General features: G+C 43.9%; 1 protein-coding gene across 1 annotated transcript in view; it reads left to right on the top strand.

Annotated features, from left to right (window-relative positions):
* Positions 1-7,862: 7,862 nt before the first annotated feature.
* Positions 7,863-18,861, top strand: part of tmprss3a (transmembrane serine protease 3a) — a 50,437-nt gene continuing 39,438 nt past the window's right edge. The window contains exons 1-4 of the mRNA XM_047342698.1: positions 7,863-7,891; positions 8,013-8,103; positions 8,577-8,790; positions 12,304-12,417. Of these exons, the coding sequence (XP_047198654.1) occupies positions 7,863-7,891; positions 8,013-8,103; positions 8,577-8,790; positions 12,304-12,417 (448 nt within the window). The remainder of the gene's footprint in view (positions 7,892-8,012; positions 8,104-8,576; positions 8,791-12,303; positions 12,418-18,861) is intronic.

Here is an 18,861-nt window from a genome sequence, read left to right as displayed (position 1 = left end):
TCTTAGACCTGCTTGTAGTTATGCTGCTATAGGTCTAGAATGTCGGAGGACACATGACACACGGAGCTTCTCTTTCCAGCTTCTCCTTCCTCTTCTCCCTCCTTATCACATCAAAGAAATGAATATCTTATCAATACATGTTACAATGTATCAATACAATTTGTTCTTGCAAAAGAGAAATTTTGTATATGCTCTGCATGCTCTATATTACTGTTAACCTCAATTGAACATATTCAATACATTCAGGACTTCAAGCATTTAGTTTTTACCTCAATTTAATTTATTTTATGAAAGTGGCTCTAAGAGTCCATGTCCAGGGTAGGAGGGGTGGGCCATAATCTTACCTGCACTCCTCACAATCTTGGAGACGTACAGGTCCTGGGCTTTTTTGGTGAGTGAGCCGATGTTCAGCTCCCACTTTAGGTCCTGGGTGATAAAAGGGGCCAAGGAAGCGGAATGACCTCACAGTGTCCACTGGAAAGTCACACAGGGTGATGAGGGCGGGCAGGACTTGGTTCTTCCTGAAGTCCACACTCATCTCCACTGTTTTGAGAGCGTTGAGCTCCAAGTTGTTGTCACTGCACCAGGTCACCAGGTGGTCGATCTCCCACCTGTAAGCAGACTCATCCCCACCAGTGATAAGTCAGATGAGCGTGGTGTTGTCTGTCAACTTCAGGAGCTTGCAGTTCTCTGTAAGAGAGCTGTAAGCGTACAGGGAGAAAAGCAGTGGAGAAAGAACGCAGCCTTAGGTGGATCCGGTGCTGATGGTCCGGGGGTCAGTGTTTCTCCAGCTTCCCACGCTGACTCCTATCAGACAGGAAGTCTGTGATCCACCTGCAGATGGAGTCAGGCACACTCAACTGGGAGAGCTTGTCCTGAATCCGAGCAGGGATTATAGTGTTGAATGCAGATCTGAAGTCCACAAACAGGATCTGGGCAGGAGGCCATCAGGACGAAACCTCACGCCACAAAAACGTTTTTTTCCTGACTGTTGCTGGCCTCGTCAACAAGCCCTGGGACCCTATCACTGGACTGCACTAATGTCCCCGACTGTGACACTTTAACTTCCCGTGACAAATAACAGACTAACTGTACTTTGCACAATCCAGTCTCTAGTGTTTACTTACTGCACAATCCCTACCCTGATGCTAAGCATTTTTTATATTTATATTTGCTTCATATTTTTATAGTTTTTATATTTATATTTGCACAAATACACCACAGCAAATTCCTTGTATGTGTAAATCTGGTTGGCAATAAAACCTAATTCTCATTCTGATTCTGAAATGGGGGGAAAGTCAGCTTTAATCTGTATGGATTCTGGATGAAAAATTCATTACCTTCACTAATTAAGTTTAACAAAAATGTATCTTCATTCATAGTGATTAACAAGAAAATATATATATATGAAACTATAAATTAAAATGTGAAACAAATATGCCAAACTATCCGAGAGCAGTGAAAAAATGTGCTGTCCCAATCAGAGAGAGATTTTTAGATTTTTCAAGCCACTTTTATTTGCTCAGTAAAGTTCCAAAACAAATACAACAAAGTATCAAAAACTCAAAAAATGTAATCAAACCATATTCAATCCAAAATATGACCCAAAAAAAAGCTGATCTTTGTTCACAGAACATAAAACTTGTTTGAGGCATCTTCTCAAAATCTTCTACATTACCTGTCAAAAGAAAGAAAGTGAAATCAGCTTTCAGTCTTGCCTTTAACATTCATCTAAAGATGCACGTTACGTCTACGTCGAATGAGTCTTCAAGCTTGTTTCTCCTGCAAAGATAGATTGCCATCTTTGCTTGACCCAAAACAAAGTTCAAGAGTTGACATTTTATTTTTACTGTTGTACTTGTATCCCAGGATGAACATCTGATTGGGAAAAAAACATCAAACAAAGCAAACAAGTGAGTCAAAAACAGAAACAGTGAAGAGAGCCGACCACACTCTAGAAAACAATGAAAAACTGCCTCCCTCTGTGGACAGAAGGGACAGGTAGCAGCAACGTCTGAATTGATAACAGAAACAAACACGTTTACAGCAACAGCTCCGTGTAGAACCCTCCACTGTAAGTCAGGGCCGGATGAGCCCTCCATGGAGAGTCAGTTCGGTCTTCTAATTTGTTCTGGTTAAGAAGTTTAACTAATAGATAATACATTGTTTTACCCGCCATGGTGCTCAGTGTGTTACATTTTTGAACTTTAACAAAAAACCTTCACATTTAAAGACAGGAACAATTTTTACATCAGGAAGAGGATCATTGATGTCAGGCTGAATTAGTCCAACACAGTGAGCAGTGATCAACAAACGTTCAGGGGGTGTTAGCTGCTGTTTCCAGCCTCTCAGCAGGATGCTGACCACTCTGACTGACCTGATCCCCAAACGTGAGGCCAGACCTGCAGGGTTGTCCAGGTGAGGGCCACACACCTCCACCACATGGCCAAGTGTGAGGACTTTGGCCTCACACAGTTTCTGAGGTAGGCCTGGTTCTGCATCACACCGGAGCCGAGTCCCATGAACCACTGGCTCTTTGAGAAGCCAGAGCAGAGAGTCACAGTTCTGAAGTCTCTCCTTATGGAACATTCCCCACACTTTGAGCAGTCCTTTGTAAAAACCTGGAAGGTTGTCCAACTTATATCCATTTATATCCATTAGAAACAATGACTCAGCCAGGCCCAGCCCACCACACCGCTCTAGTATGGCACGGGCTATGGGTCTCCAGACCAGGTCGCCAGGTCCAGTCAGGAGTGTTTGGACGAACTGGAGCCTGAAAGCGGCCCCCCTGCTCGCCAAGTGGACAAGTCCATGTCCCCCCTCCTCCTTAGGCAGAAAGAGAACACTCTGTGGGACCCAGTGCAGACGGTCCCAGAAGAAATCCACCATCACAGCCTGTATTCTGGCCAGCAGACGTGCTGGGGGGTCCACACATGCCAGTCGGTGCCATAGCATGGAGGACACCAGGATGTTAATGATAAGGGTGCGGCCTTAAAAAGTGGGCGAAGCCACTTCCATTTTGTAAGTCGTCCTTCTACCTTCTCTAAAACATTGTCCCAATTTTTACTCATGAAGGTTTCATCCCCAAGATAAATACCCAGATATCTCAGACCTTCTTTATTCCAGGTTAACCCCCAGGTAACATAAGCTCTCTGCTTAGCTCACTTCCCACTGCTAAAGCTGCACTTCATTCCCAGTTAGTTTTTGCAGATGATATTTTGCCGAACAGTTTCAACTAGTATATCGATGTCATCTTGTTTTTTAACAAGAACCATGACATCGTCAGCATAAGCAGATACTTTGAAAGCTTGTTGACAACCTGGGAGATTTATACCTGACAGCTGTACCCTCAGTTTGTGCAGGAGCGGCTCTATGGCTAGAGAGTACAGCATGCCAGATAGGAAGCAGCCCTGTCTGATTCGCCTCTGAACTTTAAAAGGAGAGCTTAAACCACCATTAATCTTAAGAGTAATGTTACCAGATATCAGCCTGCTGGGCACACAATAGGTCTGGTTTACATGAATGATATGCTCCATCACTTTTCTCAGCCTCGTGGCCAACACTTTGGACAAAAGTTTATAATCAGTGCAGAGCAGAGCTACTGGTCGCCAGTTCTTTAACTCCTGAAGATCTCCTTTTTTGGGGAGAAGGGTGAAGACCGCTCTCCTGCAGCTCAAAGGTAGCTGTCCTTTGTTAAAACTGTCTCTGAGGACCAACAGCAGATCTCTTCCAATCAGAGGCCAGAAAACTTTGTAAAAATCTGCAGGAAGTCCGTCGTTGCTCGGAGCCTTGCCGTTCTTTATGTTCTGCAGCGCAGCATGTAGTTCTTCAGCAGATATGTGTGTCTAGCTCTGCACTGACGTCTGCAGGAACCTTGGGTAGACCCTCATAGAACAACTGTGCCACCTCTGGTCTCTCTTGGAACTCCATCTTGAAAAGTTTCTCATAAAAACTGACAGCATATCTGCGAATCTCTGCAGACTCCTGCAGCAGCTGCCCTGTGTTGGACCACAGGGAGTTCATGAGTCTTTTTTGCCCATTCTTACATTCAAGGCCAAAGAAAAAGTGAGAGGGAGCATCCATCTTAACAACAGAACCGGGAGCGAACCAGAGCCCCTTGAGCAGAAAAACCCAACAGGTCTGACAGAGCTGACTTTTTGTTTTTGAGAACTTTAATGTGTTCTCCGTCTCCTGTGGATTATGCTAGATCTTGCAGATCCACTATTTCTCTCTCCAGAGCTTTCATAGACCTGGTCATGACCCTTGTGACATTGAGAGTGTACTGTATAGCCACAGATGCTTAATTTGACCCTTTCCTATATCCCACCACTGTTGTAGAGAGGTGTAGTCAGATTTAGTTTTTGAATAATTGTTCCAAAACAAACTGAAAGCATTTTTGAAAACATTGTCTGAAAGCAAGGCTACATTGAAGTGCCAGTAACTACTGCTGCATTTTATATTTTTGATAGAAACTGAAACCTGGTCTGTGAATGGTCTGAAATGCCAACTGGGTTTATGGAACAACTCTGAAGAGCATTGGCCTGATGTTTGAAACAATAAAATCTGTCCAGCCGAGCCATAGATAGTGTGTTGTCTTTAGTATGGACCCAAGTGTACTGAAACTGAGTGTGATGAAGGAGCCTCCAGGTGTCACATAGATCATTTTGTTCAATCAGTTTGACAAGACACCTCCTGGAGGCTCCATGAGGTTCTGCATGGTTTCTGCCCAGAGTTGCATTTGCTGTACAGTTAAAGTCACCACCCAGGAACATGTGCCCTTCACCACTACACGTATTAACAGCAGAGTTTAAAGTGTTTAACAGAGTTACTCTTTCTGTGCCTACAGTTGGAGCATAAACATTAATGAAGGTTATTTTTACATTTTCAAACACAGCTAGTATTTTTAACAAGCGACCTTCTACAATTCCCTCTGTACCAGAGGAAACAGGTAGAAAGTCTCTGGAAAAGAAGATGGCCACTCCACCACTGTTACTGCTCTTATGGCTGAAGAAAAACTCCCCATCCCACTCCTTCCTCCACGCAGCTTCGCTCTCAGCTGTGCTGTGTTTCCTGGAGAAAGACAACATTTAACTTCCTGACCCTACACGGACTGAACAGAGCAGCTCTCTTCACATCTTCTCTGGCACCATTTATATTTAAAGGGCCCAGCTTTATGTCACACATGTTGAGGATAAGGCTGAAACTAACGTAGAGGATCACACAGACAGAGGAGAACAGACAGAGTTTAACCATCAATGGCCATTTGTGCTCGGACTTTGGACATTCGTTTTCTGAGGCGGAAAACTTCCTGATCAGTGAAGTTTGGTTGGTCGGTACCTTCTGTGTTTCTCATGAAGACTCTGACTGAGTTAAGGAACAGTTTTAGATCTGGGAAGAAATCTTCTACTTTAACCAGTCTTGTGCCCTTAGTGTCGTGTAGAAAGGTCCGGATTCTAGTGAAGGAGTAAACACTCTCTTCATCCACCTGCAGGTTCTGCTGTGTGTTCATCAAACTGTCCTCTGACTGAGAGGAAGAACACGGTGGGGTTATCTTTGACACTTTGTTTGCTTGTTCACTGTTTGATTTGTTTTCTGGGCTTTTTCTTTTGGTTGACAGTTTGGAAAAATCTCAATCATGAAATCTTCTTCATCAGTGAGCACTGACTCCGCCACTCTAGTGGCTGTGTGACCAACATTTGTATATTGTGTTTGAATCATTGAATTATCTCTGACCTTGTTTTCCTGATCGTTGTCCTCACTGTTCTCCTCCTGTGAACCTCGTGTGTCGCTCTGTGGCTCCAGGCCTCGCCACCATCTGAGGCAGGCGGAGGCCCCCGATGCGGGAGCAGCAGAGCCACCACCATCTGAGGCAGGCGGAGGCCCCCGATGCGGGAGCAGCGGAGCCACCACCATCTGAGGCAGGCGGAGGCCCCCGATGCGGGAGCAGCGGAGCCACCACCATCTGAGGCAGGCGGAGGCCCCCGATGCGGGAGCAGCGGAGCCACCACCATCTGAGGCAGGCGGAGGCCCCGATGCGGGAGCAGCGGAGCCACCACCATCTGAGGCAGGCGGAGGCCCCGACGCGGGAGCAGCGGAGCCACCACCATCTGAGGCAGGCGGAGGCCCCGATGCGGGAGCAGCGGAGCCACCACCATCTGAGGCAGGCGGAGGCCCCGATGCGGGAGCAGCGGAGCCACCACCATCTGAGGCAGGCGGAGGCCCCGATGCGGGAGCAGCGGAGCCACCACCATCTGAGGCAGGCGGAGGCCCCCGATGCGGGAGCAGCGGAGCCACCACCATCTGAGGCAGGCGGAGGCCCCGATGCGGGAGCAGCGGAGCCACCACCGGCCGAGGCAGGCGGAGGCCCCCGATGCGGGAGCAGCGGAGCCACCACCATCTGAGGCAGGCGGAGGCCCCCGATGCGGGAGCAGCGGAGCCACCACCGGCCGAGGCAGGCGGAGGCCCCCGATGCGGGAGCAGCGGAGCCACCACCATCTGAGGCAGGCGGAGGCCCCGATGCGGGAGCAGCGGAGCCACCACCGGCCGAGGCAGGCCCACTCCAGAGGCAGCCGACCGGCTCACACCAACTCTTTTTGGGCACAAGCGAATCAGATGTCCCTCATTTCCACAGCCAAAACACTTCATCGTACCTGATGTAACATGTACAGTGTAATTGAATTCATCAATTTTAAACCTGAAGACCAAATTTAGTTCTTCCTCGTTCTTTTTCAGAACCATGAACACGTGTCTCCTGAAAGACACAACATGTTTAAGGTTTGGAGATTTACAGTAGATGGGGATCATTTTTATCGGGGACATCTAAATCACCACAGCGCTGTTCATTCTTGAAGCAGACTTCACGCTATCATAGCCAACAACCTCACCTACAGCCAGACTAACCTCTTTGACAGAGCAGTCCACAGTTTGTGGAGGCCGAAGCCTCCACCTGCAGCAGCCATGCTGCACAGACACACTGGCAGCTACCAACTAAACTGCTACTACACACTACTACCACAGAAACACACTTCTACTATGAGTAAAGAAGGAAGAGCAAAGAAAAACAACAATCAAACAATCTGACACATTCTCCACGACACTCGCCAGACTCACTCCCAGCATGCACTGAGAGAGAGAGAGAGAGAGAGAGAGAGAGAGAGAGAGAGAGAGAGAGAGAGAGAGAGAGAGAGAGAGAGAGAGAGAGAGAGAGAGAGAGAGAGAGAGAGAGGTGAATTCGGGTAATGTGGGACACCTAAACTCCAGTCTGTTTATTTCCTGTTCCAACGAAATCTAGTCCTTAACTGAAATCACATGACTTCATGGGGGTGATGTCACAGAAAGGTCTGTTCCTAATTGTTAACAAATTATGTTTGTGATGTATTCAAGCAACAAAATATGCATAACATTTTTCAGATGTCAAATATGATTGATAATGTGGGACAGCATGCTTTAGGTAATCTGAGACAGTCATTTAAATTATATCTACAGCTTGCCATACAGTCCAAACTAATTACATGGCTCTGTTAAATCTTTAAGTAACAAAAAACACAACTTATTCTACAGTGCATGTGTGTGAGTGTATTTGCATAAAGCAGCTGGACAGTGAAGCTATTGGACAGTGTCCATGCATTGGCCTGCACACTCAGGGGACACATGAGTATGTAATCCTACCCAGAGAATGGGAGGTACTTGGTCAACTGATCCCCACTCTGAGTGACAGCACTCACCTGCTCAGATGTCCCTTTGTACCAAAGTTTAGGCACGGCAGGAAGGCAGCCATTAAGACAGAGAGGAGGAAGAAAAAATGACCGGGAATAGGGGTTACTGGAGTTAGATTAAGCATAACGAATGTGGAGAATGGCACAATGATGAAAATCTTTGGGGAGAACGGTATGTTGGACATAATTTGGACAAACTCAGTGATACATCCAGCTTTGATAATTCCTGATAGTTTTTCTCTTTGTTTCACCATATCCTCTTCCACCACTTTTATTTCTCTCCTATTGCTCTGTCAGTGTCTCCACTTATCCTACTGTTTCTCTTGTCTTTTTTGCAGATCCTGCTGCCAACGCTGCTGCTGCTGCTGACACATCAACCCCCCCATCAGTAAGTGGACAAAATACAGTCACATTAGTGCTGAAGCTATTAGATCACATTACATTCTTTGATTTAAATCAATTCATCTAGTTAAATACTTTTGGGCTTGGACTTCTTTCTCAAATCGAAAGAAATCACTTAAAATTTTGATTAGTTTTTTATAACATTTTATAGGCTGGGGACCTCATCTGTATCTTTTAAATACCCACCAGACACTCCAACAGGGAGCCTGTTAATTATGAAACTGTTAATTTGGTTATTTCTCATTTTTCTTGCCAATATTCATGTTCATCACTGTCCCCTGGGACCCCAAGCCTGACCAGCAATGGTAGTCAGCATGTGTACAAAATATGTAAAAAAAAATATATATATATATATATATAATGTACATTGGTAAACTGTAATTCTGTGGCAGTGGAAACTTTAAATAAATCAACAAATGTTAGAGTAAATTCAGTTTTGTTACATTTTGTCCTGTATAGGAACATAAGGACCCCTCCAGGATAGAGGTGGTCTCAGTAACAGAAGAGGATCTCCCCATTGTCGAGACCCCCAACACAGTGAATGTGAGCCCCCTGGGCAGCTTCACTGCTGTCTCCTTTTCAGAGAATAATTCAGCCAAACCTGAAGAGCCCCAGTCTCCAGCTGCACCCAGTCCAACCATGCCAATCACCAAGGTGCAGCCATTTATTCAAGGTGAGACCCTGTGATGCTCTTGAGCAGTGGGCGGCGTGCTAATACAGAGCACTGGGGTGCCGCCCCCTCCAACATCCTGAGACAAAAAAGCCTGTATATAAATGTTAAACATGATTTAATTAGATAATAATAGTTTACTCGTAAAATGCACCTTTAGACTAAGCGCCTGTGAGCCATACTGCGAGTCATACCTTGTGTGGGGCGCCGGCCCAAAAAAAGTGTATGTGGGTCGTTAAAATTTTGGCTGCCACGGGACCTGAGGCTGCTCTTTAATTGGTTGTTGCAGATTTTTTTCCGTGGGACGCAGCTCTCTGCGCCGCAGAGACTCCCACTTTTATTTACAGCGAATAGGTATTGATTTACGTTTTTTTAAATCTAATGTGATTGCTGAACATCCAACGTCACTAAATTAATTCCACTGCGAGCTGACTGGCTAACATATGGTGACTTTAAGAGGAACTGCGGCAAATCCTGCAATTTCTTTAAAAAAAAAAGAAAAAATAGGATAAAGGAGCTTGGTCCGGATGGACCCAAAAATAACAAAGAACAAATAACAATACAAGGGTTTCTCCTGCAAGTGTGCTCCACACCACAAGTCTGTTTCTCTTAGATTGCCAACAGAGGGGGGAAAACATCCCCCTTTCTCCCACAAGGGTAATTAAAGTTCCCCCCTGTGTACCTCCATCTAAAAGATTGCCAAGGGAAGCATCACTGAAGACAATCAGGTTCAGAGCATTATTGTCACCCAAATGCTGAAACTTGAGTCAGCTTTTCCACCTTAAGCTTACGGACAACTTTATTCACTTCATGGATAGACTGTACAGTGGCATTTTTTGTATTAGATGCTAAACTACAGGTGTCTAAGATGACATCTGGTCTGGTCTGCTTAGCAACCCACAGTATCTGTCCTATTTTTCAACATGGAATCGCAGACTTTAGTAGAGGAATCACATCTGTTGAAAAGTTTTGTGAGCCTGCCCAAATAAAAATCATCAAAATGACAAGCAACTTTAAACTGATCATCTAACCAATAAAAGACTGCTGGATCGACCTTTGACATTTTACCACCTGTACTCAGCATGATTTCTTTCACTTTGTTGTACCAATATAGTGATGCATCTGCAACACAATATACCCCAATATACAATATACACCACAGCAGCCAGAGATGAACCATTCGGATTTTAGCATCGTTTATTAAGTCCAAACACACACTTGAACAAACATAAATAAACTTCAACTTAAAGGGACTAGCTCAGCACTAGTATTTCTCCTGTGTTCTCGGTCCTGAGTGTCCTGAGAGTGTCTGAGTCTCCGAGTGTCCTGTGTGTCTGAGTGTGTTTTTGAGGCAGCTCAGACGCTGCCTTTTAAGCGTGAGGATCCGCTAACAGCTCTCACCTGCGCTGATTGATCCTCTGTGGTGCAGGTGAAGGTGCTCTCCCAGCCCCCTCACCTCCACATCTGGCTTCATGTTGAACACCATCATTTCTGTTTACACATGTTACAGTCTGACTTGCTCTTAACTTTATACCTGTAGAAGAAACAGGGTTATGTAATGCTGGTATGTGTTTTCCTACCCTAGCACTTATAGTGGTGCCCTCTAGAGCAGGTAGCTTATCAACTAATGCAGAAGGGAGCTTAGGATTCTGCCCAAATACCAGTTGATATGGGCTGTAGCCATGAACATTGACGTACTGTTCTTAGCCATAAGGGCCCAGTCTAGGGCACTGTGCCAGTCACATCCATTTTCCCATTTCACCTTCTGGATGACCTCTGTGAGTGTCTGATAATGTCTTTCCAGTAGCCCGTTGCTCCGGGGACTGTATCCTGCTGTTGTTCTGGTCTCAATATTGAAGTTTTCTGCCATGTCTCTGATCTCCACATTGTTGAATATTCCACCATTGTCACTGTTTAGTCACCATAGGGGACCGTGGACACTTATCCATGTTTGAATGAAGGACTTTTTAGTTTTTACAATGTTCCCTGCGCTGAAACGTGTGGTCGATGATGTGGAGGTACCATACACCAGTTTCCAACTCATGCTCATTATACTTCGAAGCTAGAAGTAAACCCACAACAACTGGCTGATCGTGATCATATTGACGGATCCTGTATCGTGCTGGCTGATAGTGATAATAATGGCGGATCCTGTATCGTGTTGGCATCTGATAGTGGTGGTGGACCACGATCGAGGTGGCAGCTGATGGTGGATCCTGATGGCGGCAGTGAATCATGACGATGGATTGTGGACTATGGTAGCATCCCATCGTGATGGTGGATCCTGATCGTGGTGGCTGTTGACCGTGGACTATGATTACAACAAGACTGCTTGATATACAATATGTCTACTCAGATACCATTACTGACAATAATCCATCAATTAATTTACCTTCCATTAAGCTACAAACTGTTTATTCTAATCAATGCTGTAAATACCCTTATCTCTCTGATGTTCTCCATTACACTTGACATCTATTGCACTTGTGTCCGTCCTGGGAGAGGGATCCCTCACATGTGGCTCTCTCTGAGGTTTCTACCTTCTTTTTACCCTGTTAAAAGGGTTTTTAGTAGTTTTTCCTTACTCTTGTTGAGGGTTAAGGGCAGAGGATGTCACACATTGTTAAAGGCCTATGAGACAAATTGTGATTTGTGAATATGTGCTATACAAATAAAATTTGATTGAATTTGATTGATTGACGAGTTGGATTAACCTGTGATAATTCTTTATTTATATTTTGGTGTGGTTTTGAATCCAGCCCTCAATGGGTTGAACATATTGGTTTCCATTGACTGTTATTACATCATTTACTTCTCAACAAATTATACAATGTACATCAGTAAAGATTTTCAACTTGAATTATTTATTCATCCAGATCTGATGTGTGATTTAAGTGTTCCCTTAATTTTTTGGACGTGTGCGTGCTATACAAATAAAATTTGATTGATTGATATGTCTTACTCTGCTGTACCAAAGAGCACCATTGAGAAAAAATGTAAACACATTTGGGGCCTAGTTAATTATGACTCAGTCACTTATATACCATCATGCTGTCATGAATGTTGTAAATATGTTTATTTTGTTGATGTTGATGTGTTAACATGATGTTACATGTGACCTCTATTACATATGTCAGTCCTATGAGATTCCTCACTTGCAGTTTTCTCTGAAAGAGTTTTTCTGGAAGTTTTTCCTTACTCTTGTCGAGGGTTAAGTGTAGATGATGTCACAATTTGTGAATCCCTATATGATTGATTGATTGAAATACTCTGTACCAAATGCAAATTAGTCTTCAACAAATTCACTCTTTCCTCCAGTTTGAGCAACAATTGATAACAGGTACGATGGCTTGTTTGATAATCTTCTCAATGATGTAGCATTCTTGAGGAAAAATGCCAAATTGTATAGATTTTATTTTATAGATAGTAGAAAAATCTCAGAACAGCTTTCTCTGCAATTACCTTATCTCCTGATTAATAAAACACTTGATTTATTGCTCTATTTTGTCTCAGCAGAGGATGACATGCAAGAAAGCTGGAAGAACAGACTCTTGGCCCATCGTTTTGAGCTGCTTATTGCTTCATGCCTCATCTTGGTGGTCACTCTCGCTCTCAGCATTGGCCTCGGAGGTGAGGAGCTCAGTGTTGTGTGAACTCTGGACATTGAGCAACAATGGAGCCACTGGAGCAAGGGCTGCCTTTGCTCCATCAATTTATGATGCAGTCCTTACATGTTATACAATTTATGTTCTACACACACACACACACGCACACACGCACACGCGCATGGCTGTTTGTGTGCGCACACAAACAGCCATGTGATCTTGATTCTTGTTTTGTTTTTTCTTTGCTTTTTTTCTCAATCTTGTCCTTGGTCCTAGTACCAAGGAAACCCTGTTCTTTCATTGGTCTCTTAAAATCAAGCATGCTCCTAAAGGTTACTTTTTATGACTAAATTATTCAAGACATGTAGACCCCTCGACTAATTGGTAAATGTTTATACTGCATGAATGTTGCACTTTTATTGTTTAATCAAACACAGACCCATTCACACTCATATATAAACTCACTGATGGTACATCCAATTTTCTCTGTTCTTTGTGCATGTTAGTGCATCTGAGTCTCTGTGAAACAGTTAGGTCTCCTCTCATTTATAGAAACAAAACTGTGACAACCCACACAGCATTGTGAAAGTGGGAGCCCAGAAGCACTCTGGCGAAATCAACCTTTCAGAATTTCTTTAACATTTTTAAAGTAAAAAGAGCACAAAGACATGACATGAAACCATATATGGATTCCTACAAACTAAAGAGCTGCCACTTGACCCAGCGGTGGGATTTTTCCTACATTATTTTTTTCCTTGGTGACCAGCCAGATATTATTGTTAGCTTAACCTCTGTTACAGGTATTACAAATTTGTTTGGCAAATGGTGATATTGCTAGTTGGCTTTCTGCAGTAGGTATGGGACAGGTAGGGCAGAGGGGAAATTGGAGTTGTTGCCAAAGAAACATTTGTTTTGGTCTGAGATGCCATTGATCTAGAGCAAGGGTATTCAATTAAAATTCAGAGAGGTCCAGATAAAGAAAATGTAAAGCTCTGAAATATTTGAATATCTAACCAGAAATATGATTGAGTGCAATAAAAATAGAAATATTAGATGTATCAACGTCTGTGTGTAGTCAACAACTGACTGTCAAATCAAAGAAAATATAAGGCAATAATATTTTGAAATATATTTATTGTAATTCTTTTCTTTGAACTGGGGGGATTACGAAGTAATAAATTCTCTTTTCCTCAGTAAATGAAAATTTCAAACAACAGATATGGAACGAGGGGAACAAGATGAATTAACAAGGACAAAGGGAAGCACAGAGACTAATATACACAAGGCAGGGATAAGGTGCAGACTCAATTTTGGTGGCCATCTGCCTCAAACGGTTGGGGATAGGGTCAATGATCTGAATGTCTTTAATTTATTATCTTTGGAAGCAGGGCTCCATCTGATCGGCGAAATATCTTGACATGTAGAGTGTGATTGCATGGCACATGGAACACTGTTTATCGCAGTTCAAGCAGTACGTATGTTGATATAGCAATGGCAATACATTTTCCATATATCATGCAGCCCTAGATAAAATACAAGGTTAGTGACATGTAGTAAATTATTTTAATGGAGTTGGGGGCAGAGAGATGGCAAGAGGGAAGGAGAAAACTGCTCAGTGCATGACGGGTGTTACCCCAGCATTCTACGCCTATAGCAGCATAACTAAGGGATGCTTCAGGGCTCACCTGATCAACCCCTGACTATAGCAGTGAAAATTTACAGAATGTGTCCTGATAATGTTTCCTAGTGGAAGCATATATAATGTGAACAAAATTGGGCCAAGCACAGAACCCTGAGGAACACCGTGGTTAACTTTGGTGTGCACAGATGACTCATCATTAATTTGCACAAATTGGAATTGATGTGATAAATAGGATTCAAACCAGGTTAGGGTGGTTCCTTTAATACCAATTAACTGTTCTAGTCTCTGTAATAAAATGTGATGATCGACAGTGTCAAATGCTGCACTAAGATTTAACAGGGCGAGGACAGACACAAACCCTTAATCTGAAGCTTTGAGAAGGTCATTTGTGACTTTCTGTGCTGTGATGAGCTCTAAACCTTGACTGAAAGTCTTCATATGGATACTTTTTCTGGAGAAATTCACACAGCTGATTGGTTACAATTTGCTCAAGGATTTTAGACAGGAACGGGAGGTTGGCTAAAACCTCCGGGGTCCAGGGTGGGTTTTTTGAGAAGGGGTTTGATTACAGCTAGCTTAAATGATTGTAGTACATATCATGATGGTAGCAATAGATTGATTGTATTCAGTACTGTACTATTTATTAGGGGCAGAATTTCTTTAAGTAACTTTGTAGGAGTGGGATCTAAGATACAAGTTGTGTGTTTAGACAATGAGATAATTGAGGTCAGCTGGTCAAGGAGGATCAGGGTGAAGCTGTCCAAACAATTAGCAGAATTCTCAGCTGTTCCTGAGATTTCTGTGCTTCATGATGTATTAGAATCAATTGAGGGCAGGAGATGGTAGATTTTATTTCTAATAGTTAGAATTTTATCATTAAAGAAGTTTATATAGACATTGCTATTCAGGGATGGAGAAAACTCACATTTGTATGATGTGTGGGCATGACGTCCCTGACGGCTACAGTGCTGTTTACCCCTGGGACTCCTAAAGTGTTTTGTGGACTCAAACACTTCACCCACCACTCCATCTGCATAGTAGTGAGTAGATAATTAATGTTAGTGTTCTTCCCAAAGTTAGTGGACATCACTCTGGTGATGCCTTTTCAAACAAGTCGGCATGTTCGATGTGCTACTAGCTACATGTCCAACAGCAGTTGCGCTGTCCTTGAATTGCTGGGACAGGTTGGCTCTGGCTGTTCTCAGCTCTGCTGCGTCACCAGCTCTAAAAGTAGTGTTCTGGGTCTTCAGCGGTCTGTGAACCTCTCCTGTCAGCCATGGCTTCTGGTTAGCCCGCAAAGTGATGGTTTCGGTGACAGTCACATCCTCGATGCATTTGGAGATGTAAGCTGTCACAGGCTCTGTGTACTCTTGTAGGTCAGTGTGTTGATTGTGTGTGGCTGCTTGCTTGAAGATGTCCCAGTCTTTGGTGTCAAAGCAGTCCTGAAGTGCAGAAGTGGCACCTTCCGGCCACACCCATATCTCCTTCTGGACTGGTTTGGTCACTTTCACCCGTGGCCTGTATGCTGGCTCCATCATAACAGTGATGTGATCAGAGAGGCCGATGTGGGGCAGGGGGATAGTTCTGTATGCTGTTTTGTTGTAGGTGAAAACCAAATTCAGTGTGTTATTTCCTCTTGAAAATCAATATGTTGGTGGAGTTTGGTTAAAACTGTGTTTGGGTTGGCATGATTGAAATCCCCAACAAGAATGAGGAATCCACTACAACGTCTTGACACCAAGAATCGCTGATGTAAACCCACACACCGTGGGTCTTACCCCTGGCGTCTTCGACTCTGTCCCCCCTGTAGCATGTTAGCCGATCCAGCTGCACTGCGGAGTCCTGGATGTTGCCATTTAGCCATATTTCCATAAAAATGAAAACACAGCAGTCCCATATGTCGCACTGGGTAGCTCTCAGGTGTCGTTTGTGATCCATCTTGTTGTCAATGGAGCAAACGGTCAGAAATGCCGGTCGGTTCGGGTTTGCTGCTAGCCTAGCCTGGACACCTCCCCGCTTCCCCCTTCTCTGTGTCCTCTCACACCACTTGCAGTGTCTCCTCACCTGGTTGGAGACAGCAGTCGTGTTCAGTGATGTTGGTGTCCAGCAGAGCAGACCCAAGCTGCAAAGTTTCTGATGAGCTGTAGGTGATGCTGAGTTGTTTTCGCTGTCGCTACAGGTATGGCTCTTCTTTTTTCAGATATTTGTTTTTGTGGTGTACTTGTAAATATAAGAAACAGGAGACTGCTTTTCACTCCGCGGTTTGCTCCACTATCACTCCAGAAATCCATTTACTTCCTTCCCCAGTGGTATTCCGCAAATACACAGAGAAAAATCTGTCAGATGCTCGCTGATCATGGCAGAACTTTTGCAGGTACTGGTTACGACGAACAGCGACTGTATCCGGGCGGATAAAGTCCATGCGGGTACACACATGTCTGTTCAGGAATAGGTCAGCAGGCAACTGACCAGTAGTACAGTTTGGAGTATTGTTATACTGCATCAAAAAGAAGGAGACCTTGTCCTCTACATCCAATGCGGCGTGTGCAAGCTTTTTCATTCCACTTTTGAATGTTTGTACGTACCTTTCTGCAAGGCCGTTAGTGGCTGGGTGGCCAGGAGCGCTTGTGGAATGAAGAATTTCATTCTGCTGCATGAAGTCTTTGAACTCACTAGACGTGAACTGCGTTCCATAGTCTGTGACAATATGCTCTGGAAGACTATATGCTGCGAACAGCCTTCTTAGCCTTGTGATGGTGGCTTGTGAGGAGATGCTGGGCATGTTGAACACCTCCAACCACTTGGAATACACATCCATTACTATCATGAAGGTGTGTCCTAAGAAAGGACCAGCAAAGTCAATCTGCTATCTTTTCTAGCTCTGGCCTGGAAACTCCCATGGATGCAATTGCATCTGGCGAGGCATCCACTGCTCCACTTGGCACGACTCACATGCCTTCATTTTCACAATCCCCTGGTGTCCATAGTGTAGCTCTTTCAACACAGTCTTTCTCCATTTCTCAGGTATAACTACCCTGTTGCCCCAAAGGACGCATCCTCGTTCAACTTTGAAATTCAATTTTCTCCCCCACAGGTACTGGTGAAACTTTTAAACTCCAAAAACCAGAGCCAATCCTTCTTTCTCGATCTGAGAATATTTCTTCTCAGCAGGTGATAGTGTATGCGACACGAAAGCAATGGAGCACTCCTCCCCTGTTGCCATTTTATGTTGAATAACAGCTCTGATGCCTATGCCAACGAATCACAAGCCAGAGTGAGGGGTAGGCTTGGATCATAGTTCACCAGGATCTTTTCACTTGTCAGCAACTCCTTGCACTTGTCAAAAGCTTTTTGCTCCCGACTTTTCCACTCCAATGCCACACAGTCCTTCAGCAGCCTGTAGAGCGGAGCAAGCACGGTGCTTTTGCTGGGCATAAAAACTTCCATAGTAATTCAGTAGACCAAAAAAAGCTCTCAACTCTTTAACAAAGGTGGGGGTTGAATGCCGCTTTGATTGCTCTGACTTTATCTGGCGACGGATGGATGCCCTGGCTGTTCAACACATGACCCAAGTGTTCAATCAGTTTTTTTCCAAACTCACACTTGGACATTTTTACTCTCAATCCGCTCTCTTTCAGCCTCTGCAGCACTTTCTATAGTTTCTGCAAGTGTTCCTGTTCAGTTTTTCCTGTGACGAGCAGATCATCCAGACAAACCACAACATCAAGATCTTTTATGAGGTTCTCCATGATTCTTTGGAATCCATCAACTCATCACCCACCAACTCATCACATGCGCTCTCAAATTCTTCCATATACCAGCATGTAAAAGTTGAGAACTACTTCAACAACTTCCACGTCTGCTACACAACCATGGACGTAGCTTCTAGCTCCAAATGAAGAAGCCTATGCGAAAGTGCTTAAAAGTGTAATACCGCCGGAGATCAAGCAGGGGCTGGCTCAACTGGCTCCAAGAAAACTCTGGCTCCATAGACTTTCATTAAAAAAAACGCCAATTTCTCCCATGAAATACTCCTATAAAAAAAAAATTCCCACTGGTGATTATGGTCTCATTCGATAGATACTGTAGTTCTTATCAGAGATCTGGTTGTCCATCTGAAAATAACATCGCAATTAATTAGATATTAGAGCTTAAAAAGCTGTATATTTCAGGGCTGTTTGGGTCTGTTTGATTGGCAGCTGAGACGGGCCAAACTAGTGAGAGAATCACCGGAGGAAAACAGGAGCTGTGTTTACATCGTGTTCACTCACTTCTCTCACATTTACTGTGATTCTGTCGGTATCAGTCACTGGAGAAGGTTTTTACACCGACACGTTTACTGTTAGTTTGTCTTTATTAGGGCCCGAAAACTGTGCGAGGACCCTGTTGCTTTAGCTTCGGTAATTAGTTTTTAATTCACCGGGTTTAAGGCCAATTCTTCCGTTCCAGACACGGAGGAGCTGATGTCTTCGGTTCGTTTGGTGAGTAAACTCTTGTACTCTTTATGCTCCACTAAAGTTACTGTGGGTTTCTATGTGCTCTGACCGGAGAAGAGGAAACTGTTAGCATGCCAGTGAATGTGAATTATGATGCTAACCAAGCTAGCTAGTTAGCCGATAGCTTTGCAATGCTGTTTCCTCAGGGCTACTAACCTGTGTTAACCAGGTGTTACAGTTACGCTCGATAAAAAGGTAGTTTAACATGATGTTTGGTTACATCTTACATGTGGTTAAACTATTGCATTAACTTTCTGTGTTTTGTTGTGATTACTGCTGTATGTATGTATGTCTGTATATGTATATATTGTGATGGAAATTCATCTTGAGA

Source organism: Hippoglossus stenolepis, chromosome 13 (genome assembly GCF_022539355.2).
Source record: "Hippoglossus stenolepis isolate QCI-W04-F060 chromosome 13, HSTE1.2, whole genome shotgun sequence".
NCBI classification, from domain to species: domain Eukaryota; kingdom Metazoa; phylum Chordata; class Actinopteri; order Pleuronectiformes; family Pleuronectidae; genus Hippoglossus; species Hippoglossus stenolepis.
The sequence above is the reverse complement of the archived record's forward strand: the minus strand, read 5'-3'. Positions and strand labels throughout refer to the sequence as shown.